This window comes from Callorhinchus milii, unplaced genomic scaffold (genome assembly GCF_018977255.1).
Source record: "Callorhinchus milii isolate IMCB2004 unplaced genomic scaffold, IMCB_Cmil_1.0 Scaffold72, whole genome shotgun sequence".
Classification (NCBI taxonomy): domain Eukaryota; kingdom Metazoa; phylum Chordata; class Chondrichthyes; order Chimaeriformes; family Callorhinchidae; genus Callorhinchus; species Callorhinchus milii.
In genome coordinates, this window is record NW_024704813.1 from 170,625 (window position 1) to 185,697 (window position 15,073).

General features: G+C 40.9%; 1 protein-coding gene across 2 annotated transcripts in view; it reads left to right on the forward strand.

Moving 5' to 3' along the window:
* The window catches only part of arhgap20b (Rho GTPase activating protein 20b), a 33,917-nt gene that overhangs the window by 10,830 nt on the left and 8,014 nt on the right, over positions 1–15,073 (forward strand). For both annotated transcript variants that reach the window (XM_007893442.2, XM_007893443.2), the window contains exons 2-9: positions 4,687–4,772; positions 8,845–9,015; positions 10,349–10,498; positions 10,649–10,690; positions 11,032–11,116; positions 11,607–11,684; positions 11,982–12,057; positions 14,495–14,683. In XM_007893442.2, coding sequence (XP_007891633.2) covers positions 4,687–4,772; positions 8,845–9,015; positions 10,349–10,498; positions 10,649–10,690; positions 11,032–11,116; positions 11,607–11,684; positions 11,982–12,057; positions 14,495–14,683 — 877 coding nt within the window. The remainder of the gene's footprint in view (positions 1–4,686; positions 4,773–8,844; positions 9,016–10,348; positions 10,499–10,648; positions 10,691–11,031; positions 11,117–11,606; positions 11,685–11,981; positions 12,058–14,494; positions 14,684–15,073) is intronic.

Genomic DNA, 15,073 nt, shown 5'->3' on the forward strand with positions numbered 1-15,073 from the left:
AGCAGAAATAAAACATTATTGAGACTCCTTGCTCAGATTTGGCCAGCTTTGTAGTGTAAAGAACCAGGAGAGGGAGAAACAAAGGGAAGTTTTTCAACCAGGGCTCCAAGACTCCACTGAGAGTAGAATTCCTTGTGGGAAAATATTCCAAGACTTAAGTGCAAGTCGGGGTGATTTCTGGAAGGGATTGTGGAAACTGTTTGCAAAAAGAAGTGCGTCAACATTCTGTGGACAGAAAGAGACATTTAGGTAATATAACAGTTGCCTCAATAATAGTTCCATGACAAATGTAACGAAGCTGTTAAATTAAGGGTGGCATAAAACACAGGCACATTGGATCCAGTATTGATCTCGGGTCACCATTAATGTGAATTGGTTTAAAGCTTTGTTTTTAAAAGCACAATGTGGAGCCTCTTAAGACTTATGAAAAAAAAGTAACTGTTGATATTGTATCTGGATTACCACTGACTAATCACTGACTAATTAACACTGACTTACCACTGCTTCTGTCTAAAGTGCTATTCAATCAATAGCGTTTTTTTTCAGTGCAGTGTTAACATTTTCATACATTGATGCTTTTTACTCTAACTGCAGTTTCTGGCAGCGAGTTCCACATTCTCACCAACCTCTGCTTGAAAAAGTTTGTCTTGAACTCCCTATTAGATCTACTACAAGCTATTTAATATTTATGCCCTGCAATGATTTGTAATGATTGTAATGACTTGTGAAACCTTCATTAATCTCTCTGAAACATTTACCTCCTGTTGGCGTGGGTACTTCATGTTGCAGCTAAGTTCTGCCATAAATATTTAATGATACATCCACCTTCTGTGAATGCTTTAAAAACACAGTTTGAAAAGAAAAGCTTTTTTTTCTCATTATTAACAACTTCCGTCTTGTCTCTAGTAATATTCATTATTGGCATCTAATTTACATTTGCTTATCTACATAACAAATAATCCTCATGGCTCCAAAAATACAGGTGAAGTTCAGAATAGCCAAGGGCTGACACAACTTCCTTTAAGATGCTTGGGAAGAAAATGTTAGTTTAGCTTACACACATCCGCCAAAATGTCCGAATTCCCCGAATGACCACTTAAATTAGCGTATTTGCTGCCTTGTTTTTTGTTGTTGAGTTTGGCATGGGATGGGCAGAGCCTCTGGGAATTGGCTCGCTGAAGGCAAGCTAGAGACATTAACCCTTTCCCATGGATTTGGTTGAAGACTTTCCATTACTCATTTGGGCAATGGTTAATTATGGCTGTTTACAGTGCATAAAGGTTGAAGTGGAACAAATACTGAGGAGCTCTGCTGGGATGGGTGAGAGATTGGTAATTGGCTTGAACCCATTGCCTGGTGTCACCATGTTTCTGCTCCAAGGACTACAATTGTTGTGAGGTGGTTAACGAATTGCTCATCCATTCCCCTGATGTTTTGCATGTATCATAAATGCCTTAAAAGACTTTAAAGGCTTGTGTTATATTTTTCTCGGTAAGTAGAGGACGATAAACATATATAATAATGTGTGTTGTGTTATTTAATGCTGCTCTTTCTGTAGGTCTCTGGAACAGGAAGCCAAAGCCTATATTGTCGACTATAGTAGTGATTGTTGAACTGGAATGAATTATCAACACAAACTAACCAGCTCATTGCTCACAGCTTTAACAGTGCCATCCAATTTGACGCTTCATTTTTAGTCATCATTAATTGGTGACTAATACTGAGATAACGGTGAAATTTGGAATTTCACAATATCTATCCACTTTCTGTGTAAAGATTAGATTTTCAATGTGTCATTTTGTTCTAAGTAAGGAAACAACTCAATCAAAGCAGGGCTATAAATTGAACAGATGATAACTTTGCTGACATTCTCTCTCAACAATTTTCCCATCCTCTCCTTTCCTGCTGAAGACATTAACTCCTTGTTGAGGTGTGGTTCTACTTGTGGAGTTCCAGCTAACTCCATACTGACCAATAAATACTGAGAACAACAACAATATCCAATTACATTTGTATTGTGCTTTTCACGTCGGGAGGACATCCCAAAGCGCTGGAGAACTAGAAAATGCAAACTGGTACAGTATTCCATTGCCTGAAGTATACTTGTAGCTATCAATTACAATGAGCATTAAGAGAATCGATGTGCAAATTGGCTACCACTTTTGCCTACAAAATTCACATTCACTACACTTAACAGTAAATTCCATGAAGCGCTTTGAGATGTTCTCCTGGACATGAAAGGCGCCATATTAAATGCAAAGATTATCGCATTATTCTGGCCATGTTGCCACAACCAAATTCCAACAATTAAAGTGTCACGTCTTCACGAAACAAGTTTGGCAAAGTATTTTTTCTTTCTCCTTTGGGCATGATGCAAATTGCACAAAGTAGATTGTATAGGTTGTGGATTGTATAGATCAGCCATGATTTAAGTATAGTTCAGCCATGATCTAATAGAATGACAGAACAAGCTCAAGGGGCTGAATGGCCTACTCCTGTTCCTGTGTTCCTATGTCATGCTGATATAAAAAAAAATCCCCGGCTCTCAGCCTTCTCCATCTGAGATCTAGGAAGTCTGACAAACACTGTGTCAAGAAGGCGATGCTCCTGGGAAATTAGGCAACAAACCATTTGGTCTCTGGCACCTTCATGTAAACACAACTAATGTACTGTTTGTTTACTGGCTTCTTTTTACACAAGTTTTTATAAGGCTTCCCACTTAAGATTGATTGTTTTTTTTCTCTGGTAAATACTAAGAGAGTTACACCACACAAGATCGTGGCTTAGTTGCACCAAAAGCAAAAAGTTTAGCAACTGCTAACGGTAGTCAATTAAAGGGTCAAAGAAAACACCTATTGTGCATCCTGATTATTGCCTTGTTTTTACGTTAGGTATATGAATATGATATCAACACTCAACAGATAGGAGCCCAAACCAGATCCGAAGTTCTAAAGATTCTGCAGGCACAGATGGTGAAATGACCACAGATGCAGAATCATCTCCATACTAGTTCACAGCTCAAATCTCTCTTAATTAAACAGTGCCATTCGGACCACTGGACGTTATTTACCAGTCACTCCAGTGTGGTTGTTAAGCGATCACAATCTGTCCCACTTCAGTAAAGTGAACACAGGGCATGTTTTATCAGAGACTTGATGCACAAACATTGCATCCAGCATCTCTCCCGTACGGGGCGCAGAAAGCACGGAATAGAAATTGGGAACTTTGTGTAGGAGGAAAAAATAAGTGCGTACAATGGTGGTACTGTGCATTTGCCAAAGGAATGCTTGTTTAGTGAGTTATCTGCTGTGGGGTAGCAGAACCAGCTGCTCTCAGGTTAAAGATCCAAAGTGTCCTAGAACGCCCACATAAGGAACTGAGGCAGTTCAGAGGAAATCACTGCTGGTGGACAGAACAATGGGACTTGTGGTAGGAATTCCATTTAAGTAACGTACACGTTCATACGAGCACTCGGGTTGTTTCAGCCACATTTTCTCTCCATTGTTTCAGGGTAGCCTTTTCTTTAAAAGTCTATGACTTTTTAGCCCAGACTCCCCAAAGCAAAGGATTAATTTATTACCCCCATATTGCGTGTTTTCCAATTTGTTCCTTTCAAAATGAGTTAGATTAAGACCTTGTATCCATTAACTAGCTGAGGAGGAGACATGCCTTCTTGATCCACCATCAAACTATTTTATTATCATCAATGTGAAAGAGGATAAATTGATATTAATAACTGAATGTTTGCGCTCCAGGACACTTGTACGTGTGTTCATTAGAAGTGTATAGCTCAGCTAAAACCATCAGTGATTGTAAATTATTTATACTTTAAGGGAAATGTAATACATCAACATCAGCGTCTGATTTATAACATTCATAAAAGAATCATAATTTGGACATTCAGACTTATATGATGTAGCAGTTGTAATTTAATGGTATGTGTAATTTACCGGACATACTTGAAAGCAGTCAATTGAATATTTCATGCACTTTTGCCACTGTAACTGATGTGAATAGTGCTCCTAAACTTGTGAAGTACAGACTCTTAAACCATCCAGCCATCTATTTGCTCTTATATCTTTGAATCGGTGTCAATTGACACAATGGGGCAAAATCTAGACTAAACTAAAACGTTACAGATAAATACTGAGGCATCACAACCCAATCCAAAACAAAGCAAAACTTCTCGTAGTGGTGATCGTGTCATAAATTAACACATTTTCCTATTCCTAGCACTCGCTACAAGGTTTGTACAGAACAAACCGCTGTGATAATTCTGGTTTCCTTATGCAATGTGCTTGTCGTAAAGATCACCACTGGAGAAACACGAATGCACACCTGCAAAACACTCATAAATATCAGCGACTGGCAATGGTCAATTTAAAAATGGAGTTAGCTTTTTGGTAAATAACATTCCTGTTACAGTATGAAACATTTCTACTATATACAGAGATAATGTGCAAAGGCGGTCGTAAATTTATTTTATGATCGCCTGAAAACGTAGGTATATTTGGACTGGAAAATAGAAGTATTCCTAGAAATGTTCACGAGCGGCAGGTTGCCAATAACGTTAACTGGGAGTGGGAATGAGCTTAGCCACTTGCTGCTGTGAGCTCAGTCAGGAAAGTCGATGAACTCTAGGAGGTGATGATGAGAAAACTAAATGCGTGTGTTTATCTCACACAGAGGATGAAGCCTGCGATACAGAGAAGGCGTTCAGCACCCACAATGGCCATTAGCAAAGCACTGAGCAAATCAAGAACCCCATCGAGGTGAGTGTTTCTGTTCTTTAAGACGATTGGATTCTGGAAACCTGTAACGCTCTCCCCCAAAAGACCGTTGGATCCATTCACATCTTCAAAACTGTGGCAGATACCTATTTGTTAGGTCATGGTATTAAGGGACACGGGGCAAGGACGGGTAATTGGACTTGAGGTACAGATCAGCCATAGAATGGTGGAACTGACTCGAGGGGCTGAATGGCCAACTCCTGTTTCTGTGAGAGTTCCAGGTGGGTTATTAATTAACGCAGATCTGAATGTTCAAATTGTTTATTTCTGTTTTCTTCACATTTTTGTCATGTGATTTTTTTGGCAAACATTTGAGTGGTCAGCAGTGCAGCTTGAAAGGTACAAAAAATATTATTGCACTTTTACTGGAGCTCAAAATCTAGATTGGCGCTCTGCAGTCTACTTCTCTACTTCTTGGAGATGGCACCATTGTGCGAGACGTTAAACCAATGCACAGTCTGCCTGTTCTGATGGGTATTACTTTGGAGTATAAACACTGGCATGAACTCATTGGGCCAAATGCTCTATTTCTGTACCATATTGCTGTGCAACAACACCTCGCATTTATATAGAGCCCGTCATGCAGGATTCCGTGGCTGAGTGCTGATTCTTTGTCATTCCATGTCCATTCCTTTTTAGCCTTGTTGATAATGAGCAGCTGGAAGACATTTCAAAGCTTCGTCGTGTTTTCATTCTACAGTACTTTTAAAGCAATCGAAAAAATAAATGTTTTTTTTCTCAATCAAACCTGCAATGTTATTTATTCAGGGTTCATCGATCACAGTCCGTTTAGACTCAGACTGAAGCATTTCACGTTATGAGCTTTGAAAAAAATTCCTCAAATGTACATTTTGCTCTTAATTGTGGTGTGAAGGATCGATTTCATATTTCTTGATCTACTTGGGATAGTTGGCAGGGTCAATCGTAAAATGCTTCCCAAGAATGGCTTGGATTCCATCCCAAGGCAATTTCCTGGTTAAAGCCATATCTCAAAAACAGAACATAATGTACAATTTGTACATGGCACTTTACAGGGTTTATACTATATAAGATGCTTGTGGTCTTTTCAGAGTTTCAAATTTAGCTCCTTTCCTCTTCTGCATATTGAGGCACTGTATTTGTGTCAATGACCTGCATATGGCACATTTTACAGTCAATTCACTTGGCAGTATATTCTGTGAAGCGCTTTGAGATGTTGCGAAGACGTGATAAGGCGCTATATCAAATGCAAGGATTATTATTATGATGATAATTATTTGCACGCAGGTCCAGTATTCTTATGTATTGAGATGGCAAAATCACACTAATTATTATTATTATTATTAAAGAACTCTTGAAGGCATTTCATCTCCCTCTTTAGGTCTCCACACCTCATATATCATTTGGGAATGGGATTGGGGCAGGGGTGGGGGATTAAGCAACCGGTTTCTAGGCTGTCACCAGTGTTATTAATAATGATAATCCTTACATTTGATGTTACACCTTTATGGGAGAGCGTTGCAAAGTGCTTCACAGGAATTACTATAAAGTGCAGTGACCGTGTAGTCTGTAGGCAAAGCTCAGCAATCAATACGCACACAGCAAAGTCCCACAACAACAACAACAACAAGATTTCATTTATAGAGCGCCTTTCATGTCGGGAGGACGTCCCGAGGCTCTGGACAGTTGGATCGGGACCCGAGCAGGGGGGGAAATGGTCAGGGTGAAGGGAGGGAGCGAGGAGGGGGCAGAGAGTCGAGAGGGGAGCCGAAGGCACGGTCGAAGAGAAACAGCCATGAAGCAAATGATCAATTTTGCAGGCTCGGGGGAAACTCCCTTCTCTCTTCGAATAGTGCTAAGCGATCAACAGCGTCCACCTGAACAGACAAAAGTTTAGTCTCTCAGTTCAGTTGTTTCATCCGAAGGACGTTACACCTCGAACAAGGTTGTACTAAAGGTGAAGAGCAGGGTGATGAACTGGCAAGTAGCTTGCTCTCTGACCTTATCCCCTGAACGCTAGACTGTGACTTCACTGAAAACAAAGATCAAGAGCTGCTCCTGTGGGAATCACAGGAGTAAGGCCACCATGCTGTGCACAAAGCATGGGAGGATGGGATTGAAGTGTGTCCTACTGCAACAACAGCATACTTTAGAATGCTGACATTCTCTTTTGCACTCGGATTTGGCAGTGATTAAGAATTGGCCTGACTTGACACCAAGGTCAATAGAATGATGCTGAAAGGGAATTTTTTTCACATAAATCTATGAGACTTAGAAAGTTTGGAAGCCAAACCATCCACAATAAAACACAAAAATCATGCTGTTTCTACAACATAAAATAAAAGCCCACGGAGGCATTAAAAGAGACGAGTGCCACTTTTATTAAATACTAAATTTGCCAATTTAAATTACGTTTCAACACTGTTAACCTCTCGACTCTCTTCCCCCTTCTCGCTCCCTCCCATCCCTCCCCTCACCCTGACCATTTCCCCCCTCCTCGCTCCCTCCCCTCCCCTCACCCTGACCATTTCCCCCCTGCTCGGGTCATGACCCAACTGTGCAGCGCCTTGGGACGTCCTCCTGACGTGAAAGGCGCTTTATAAATGGAATCTTGTTGTTGTTGTTAACGGCAGAACACTGCAGGGTGAAATGGCCTTCTCATTGTCAAGCCCTTGACCACTCTGGATGCTTAGCTCTGATAATGAAGCATTAATGATGGTAGTTACAGGGAAACCCACAGCCCACATTTTATCCCCCGCCCCTTTCTGACTTTGTCGAGAGGACATCTCAAAGTGCTTCACAGGATTTACAGTGAAGTGTAGTGACTGTATATTTTGCAGATGACCGGTGCAATGTCGCTGCAAATAACCCATCTACTTAACCATATATGTGTAAAGGCGCATTTCTAAACATGTGCCTGCCTGCTTGCTTCCCTGTAGGCTGTACATCAACAATAATGCATGTGAATGTATGTATATGTGTGTGCATGTATTTGTAATATAATTGATAGCCGGAATGCATTGACGTATCCTGCTCTGAATGGTTGCTGGGGTTTACATTAACCTGACCTCTGTCCTTGAAATGAATCAATCCCAGGATTCGCATCCCCCCGGAATGCTCTGCACATACTCGGTACCACTCTGGTGTCCCTTGCTGATGAAACTCAGAGCAAACTTTGGGTCCTGAACGCTTTCTCAAAGAATTCTTGACTTTATTTGGCAAGTGGCTGAACTGAAACGTCTCCGTCGTGGAAACTGGGACTGAAAAGTCTAAACAGCTGCTTTGATTTACGACCGTATAATGAACCGTTGTCAGCTTGGCTTAGACTATGAGAGCGTTAGTGGAATTTTTGTACTCCTGGTCTGTTTACAGAAACCAGAATTTATCCAAACCTAAAACGCGGGTTCAACGTTTCACTGTCAATGATTTGCCACTGCGTTGACGCACAGGCAAACTGCACGAGCCATGATTGGTAATTATTCACTTTTACAAGGGTTGGCACCATCACCAAGTATTTTCAATAAAAAAAAAGTGGTTAAAGATACACATATAAACCAAGCTGCGATACCAAAATATAGCAGCTCGCCAGGCCTATAAACGAACAGAGATTCTGCTAACTTCAAAGCTTCAATGGATTTACCTTGTTATTAATCCGTTCAGTCATTGGGTTTCCTAGCTTTCATCTGCTACTTTATTTGTTGAAGTACACGGTCTCGAGTCTAGTGAGGACTCATCACATTCTTGTGGTGAGAGAACTCAGTAAAACAAATGTTTAGTGCTCTTTGTACCTTCAGAAGTTCAGAAAGTTAGCGGTTTTAAAGCTGATTGGTCTTGTACCAGGCGGAATTTAGTGTCAGCCTGGCTCAGCTGGTAACGTTCCTGTGGCTACAAGCCTCCACATCGGGAATTCGTACTCCCAATACAATGCTGGGGGGCTTGCTACATTGTCGGAGATGCTGTCCTTCGGATGAGACAGCATCAGGGTCAACAAGTTTAATAATGATGTTTCTAAGACTGATGGTTCACATTAGTACATTTTAGATGAGATTCAATGACGGTCTCTCTTCCTGCACAGAGATGGACCTCTTTCGCCTACATCTCCTGACAGCAAGTCACTTGTCCGTGCCTTCAGCAGCTCCACTTCAGCTTTTATAATGGACGAACGTGTTCAGCTCACGACAGGACTGCAGACACAGGAGCGCCACCTCTTCCTCTTCAGTGATCTGTTGGTGATCGCCAAATTAAAGTGAGTGTTTGGGCCGCGCTCTTCGGTCAGTTCCAAGCGACTTCAGTTACGATTCTGTGTTGAGATGAAATAAGTCAAAGAGTCAAGAGATACTGCAATACTTCAAATGGGTTGAAGCAAGCACTGTGGTTCCTCATTCAGTTCAGATTGGTAGCTGTGGGCGACACTTTAAGGGATTCAAAAATAATAATTTGGTCACTCAATCCACGACTGTTTGTGAGATACTGCCGTGTGCAATTGGCTGTCACGTTTCGTGCACAAACGTCACACTTTACAATATATTCTGTGAAGCGCTTTGTGGTGTCTCAACGACGTGATAAGGCGCAATATCAAATACAAGGATTATTATTGTATTATTATATTTCTCAGGGGTTACTGTAGATGCTTGTGACAATTCTTATCCATTATTTTGTAAAATATATTTTAAAAAAAGCCCTGAAAGAACAAAAAGGGGAAATCACCAGCTGGATCTGTTCAGGCTGGGTCTTTGCAGAGGGTTCGGTTCACAACAAAGTGTGAATGAGGCCAGTTAGTTTATAGTAATATTGTTGTAGCCAAAGCCAGTGTCAAGTGTTAAGCTTGGGTAATGCTTTAATAATAATAATCCTTGCATTTGATAGAACTTCTCAAAGCACTTTGCAGAATTTACTGTAAAGTATGGGGACTTTGTATTTGTAGACAAGTTTTGCATTAAATGGGGATAAAATAAAATAAGGAGTTGATAGACGTGGATATGTATTTTTTTCAATTGCTTGAGGACTGCAGTACATGAACTAAATAACATCAAGGTTGTGTACAATATATATATATACAGAGAGAGAGAGTCGGAGATGGGCTTTCCTGACATTGAATATGTGTAAATAAACACTCGGAGAGAGGAAGGTCTATTAAAAATGTTTTTGAGACTATTTTCAGCATTTCCTTAATCATTTCTGAAAAAAAATTGCTATTTTAGCACTTAACATTACAGTTAGCAAATGGCCAGTGCAGGCATGATCTCTTGCTCTATCCTGTGCATTAATACTGCTTTGGGAATACAAACTGAGACTTTAACTAGCACCCACAGTTAAACAGCGAACAGCGACTGAAGCTTTCTGTAGATCTTTTATTACCACCCATCGTAATTTATCCTAATTGTGAGATAAAAAGACTTAAAAAGTATAGCTTGAGATATTCTTGTTGTTAACCATTTATGTACTATGGAGAGAAATTAGCACCATATCATAATGTGTTTGTTCTAATAATTATCAAAGTAAACGCAACAACAGTGCCGCAAGTTGTTGTTGAACTCTTTTAGATTTCAACCGGAGATTCCCTTTCTCAATTGACACAGATTCTCTACGAGCTTAAAGCCGAAGAACCAGATCAGACTGTGTGAGATGTGGACTGCCTTCTGCATCGATGAAGTGTGTGAGAGGAAAATGACGCCCGAAAATTCCTTCGTCATTGGATGGCCCACGACTAACTGCGTGGTCACCTTCAGGTGAGTGAAGTGAGGGAGTGAGCAGAGGGGGTAAGGGGTTGTAGAAGTTTGTGACGTTCCCTTAGCATTCCTCGGAGGTTGCAATACTTTAATGGGGACTCCAAAGCAACTTTGCTTCTACTTATTAGATCTCAACTGCATCTCTTTCAGTTCTTCGGAAGTGAGAGAGAAATGGCTTTCAGCACTGCACTGGTAAGAATTTTTATTCACATTTAATTGGTGGCATTCTTGGTGCGATCCTAACAAATGATATTGTTTCCTGTAGTTAAACTACAATCGTCTTCTCCACTGCACTTAGCTTGATAAATCTGAAATAATATAGAGAAGATCATTAATTACAGCGTGGTCACTAAATTACAAAGCGGACACTAAATCAAATGTAAGGATACAATTTTTTTTAAAGTCATTAAGATTATCTACCAGTAGAACAAGTTGTTTCAGTCCCACGAGATCCAGGTAGATTACTGAAATCGAGGTTGACTTGCAGTTTGCAGTGGAGACATAGTAATCACAAATGTTCGGTCTCTCTACAGGCAAATCAAAGAAATGAAGCTGGATGAACTCCGAAAGAAAATATTTATGAAGGTTACAGTGATGCCAGCTAGGAGTTGTACCTGTGTAAGTATTAGCACTTATATGCTTCATTTTATAGATAAAAAGAGCCATTAAAAGGACCTTTCGTATTCCTTCCTTCCCTTCAGAATGTTCTGAGTACTTTGGCTAGGTTTATAATGATAGACTACGTTATAGTGATATTCTAAAGATAGACTTTTGATCCAAAGATGTTGTCTAAGTGAGGAATCTCTAGCATGAGATAACTGCAATCTATAATGTAGCTCTACAAATAAACAACAATAAAATGATGGGGTGCATTTGCGGTGATCGATAGTTCTCACGGGGAACAGGTTATCGAACCCGCAGATTTTACCCCTCAACAACACTTGAATAAGCATTTCACCCTCTTTAATTACTGAGCGCAGAACACAAAAGGAACTTGCTACACTCAATTGGTATCTGCCCTCGGTCCTCAAAAACACATCCTTGTCAATAATTATTGCGTATTGAATTGATGTGAATTGAACGGTTTGTTTTTCATTTTTGTTCTCAGACATTAACGCTTTCCGTGAGCAACACAGATACAGCGGAGAACATCATTAAAATGGCAACAAAGCAACTGGAAGCAAGAGTGAGTTACCAATAGATTCATTCTCACTCTTGGTTGGCGCTAATATTAAGCCTGTGTGGTTTATACTGCTTGTAGCATTTAAGATACGCGGAGGGCTTATGACAGGAGTTCATTTTTAATGGAATTCTAATAGAAAATCACTGCGTTACAATATAGTGAAATCGTTGCCTTTTTTTTTTTGCGATCGCTGAGGTTTAGATCCTCCCGTGTGCACCTTGCATAGTGTCTAGGTTTAGCTGAGGACAGGCAACCTCCTCCTCCCTACAACTGATACCTATCGTTCTCTTTCGTTTGAAGCACAAGCAGGGGAGTGTTGGTGACTACCAGCTTTGGGTGATTTCAGGAAAAGAGGATGCCCCCTACCCACTCATTGGTAAGTCTTGTACCTCGGCTGTGATTTTACAGTGGTTTGCCACGCAAAGAGGTGGGCCTAAAGAAAGCACAAGATTCGACTATTATAACAATAATAATCCTTGCATTTGATGTAGCGCCTTATCACGTTTTCGAGACGTTTCAAAGTGCTTCATTTATTCCTACTAATAGAGAGGGAAGGATGTCATTTTGCAAGGTAGCCATGGAACGCTGTAGCTCAAAGGTCCTCATCCAAATTGGAACACACAAGAACCACTGGATTGAATGGGACTCAAACCAAGGTTTGTTCTTGAAAGATCCAGCACTGACACAATGGGCTGAATGGCCTTCCTCTGTGCTGTAAATCTCTATGGTTCTGTGGAAGAAGAGCAGACTTCTCTGAAGGTCAACTCATGGTCAGTTTTCCAAGTCCAGTTGGGATTGTCACCAAATCAACTTGACTTCAAAGTAGCTTTTTGGTAACAAGGACTTGACCACACCAGAGCTCAACTGTATATTTATAGAGCAGCAGATGGAGAACTTTGGAGTATGGGAAAGCACTCATTGGATCAACGCCAAGAAAATATGACCGACAAGATTGAGGGTGGGTGGTCATGTAGTTCTTGACATCACAAGCTAGTGCAGAGGCCTGAAATTCCTCAGCCCTGGACCTGTCTTAACCTCTATCTGTCTTACAATTCAAGTTCATGCAGAGAGGCATTTTTTTTCTGCTGTTCCTAACATTTACCACCTGCTTCCAAATTAACAATGAATTTTCCACAATCTGTGTGATCTTAAATTTGAAGGAAAAAAATGGTCTCATCCAGGTCCAAGACTGGATGGAATTTTGGAACCCTGGTGCCTTTTCTCTGGTCCCAGCAGCTCATTCAACTTATTTTATTTATCCCTCACAGTGGTGAGTTTCAACTTACAAGTTTTCTTTATTCAAAAAAAAAGCAGTCACTTTTTCTTTGTAACATCTCAAAACAACACATGGTTACAGAATGAAGAGTTTTGCCCACAAAACACCCCATCAACTCACTTCACAGTATATTCGGTGAAGCACTTTGAGACGTCTCGAAGACGTTATAAGGCGCTGTATCAAAATACAAGGATTAGTAGTAGTGGTAGTAGTAGTAGCATTATTTTAACAATTTATTGCAAGGAACGGTCAATGTCTTTTAAAACTGAGGACCCATATAACAACGTGTTGCCGTGGTTGGGTTTTGAGGTTGAGGCTGGTGTGATCAATAGGGAAGATGAGCAGACCGTGATGAACAACATGTTGGCCCACCGAGGTCACAGCGGAGGATACAAATCCATGGGCCCTGACAAGCCAGGTGTCCTTGGCAACAGATATCCAAACCTCATAGTTCACAGCGATATAAAAAGTCAGTGAAGAACGTTGGCCACATCACGTGTAAATACTTTAAAACTGGATTAGCGGTGTGGCTAGACTTACACCACAAATAGAATGGTATGTAACTCCCCCACAGGAAAGCTAATGGTAATCTCTGCTATTTAGTAGAATGTCTATTTGTGCCTTATGCTGTATTCATTACATGCAAATTTCTGTACGTGTAAAGGTTCCTTCTATTGGGTGTCTTTCTTGCTCAGGGAAGGAACCTCTTTCCTACATTTAGGGAAGATGTACTTCAGGTTGACTATTGGATTGTGCTAATTTTCGGTCTTTATTTTTACAATCAAAGTTTGGGGCTTTCACGTTTATCATTGCCAATTCACGGAATATGAAACTGAAGAACGTAACTCTGTCGCAAAGATAGGTCCCCATTAAAGAGACTCAAGGACAAACTGATAGTATTGCACAGTGGCAGAAGCAGCAATAAAGTTATATTGTGACTCATCAAGTTGCTTTTTAAGTGAGTCCAGTGTCTTGACCTCAACCATCCTTTCTGGCAACCTGTTCCACTTATTAATTATTCTCTGGGTAAAGGAAATCTTCCTCGTATTTGTCCTCAAATTGCCCTTTGAAATTCTAAACATTTATCCCCTTGTTCTCGTGCCTGGTGCATTTCTCCCCCACCCCCACACAAAAAAATCCATTTGAGAAATAAACATGTAACCATCGTGTTTATTGAGAAATAAACATGTAACCATCATGTTTATTGAGAAGTAAACATGCAACTCTCCTGTAGCCATCCTCCCCAACTCTGGCAATTGCTTTGTCTTTGATGTCCCATTACACAAAGAATAGTGGAAATCTGGAAGTTTCTGCCCCAAAAGTACTGGACCCAATTGAAATTCTCAAGACTGAGATGGAGAGATGTTTGTTAGGTAATGGTATCAAGGGATTTGGAGCAAAGGAGAGTAAATGGAGTTGAGATACAGATCAGGCATGTTCTAATGGAATGGCAGAACGGGCTCGAGGGGCTGAATGTCTACTCCTGTACTTCTGTTCCCGAATTAATGACTGATTTATGATCCCTTCTGTATTTCAGGGCACGAGCACCCATTCAGCATCATAATGAACTGCCTGAGAGATGTTGCCGCCCGGTTGGAGAGATCTGACAGCTACGTGCAGTCACAGGATGGCCATCGAGACATCCCCTTCGAGCAGCTGTCAAAGCGCAAACAATGTCAGTTCATCTTGAAGCCGAGACCGCAGGCTGATGTGCACGTGACCAGAGGTGAGCGCAGACTGAAAGAATCCAAGCCATTCACTGGGGGAAGTCTTTGCATTCAGCTGTTTCAGTAATCCAGCACAGCAGGAAGCGCACTTCACATCTTTAGGCAAAGGAATAATTCTGCCACAGTTCGGTACCGGTTTATTTTTTCCACAGTCGATGATGCAAGCGTGACAAGCGATGTTTTGTGGAATAATTTAGTTCTACCACACCCTTGCACTAACACGCAATGGTCTGTTTATGATCAGGCCTGTTCCACTTCACGACCCTGCGCCTAATACTTTCCGGAATTAGGTAAGCAGGATGCGACCCTCCAGGGAGAGAGGGAGATTCCATTCCAACAATCTATCTCTGGAATTTCCATGTGTAGGCGGGATGCATGGAATTCCCAAT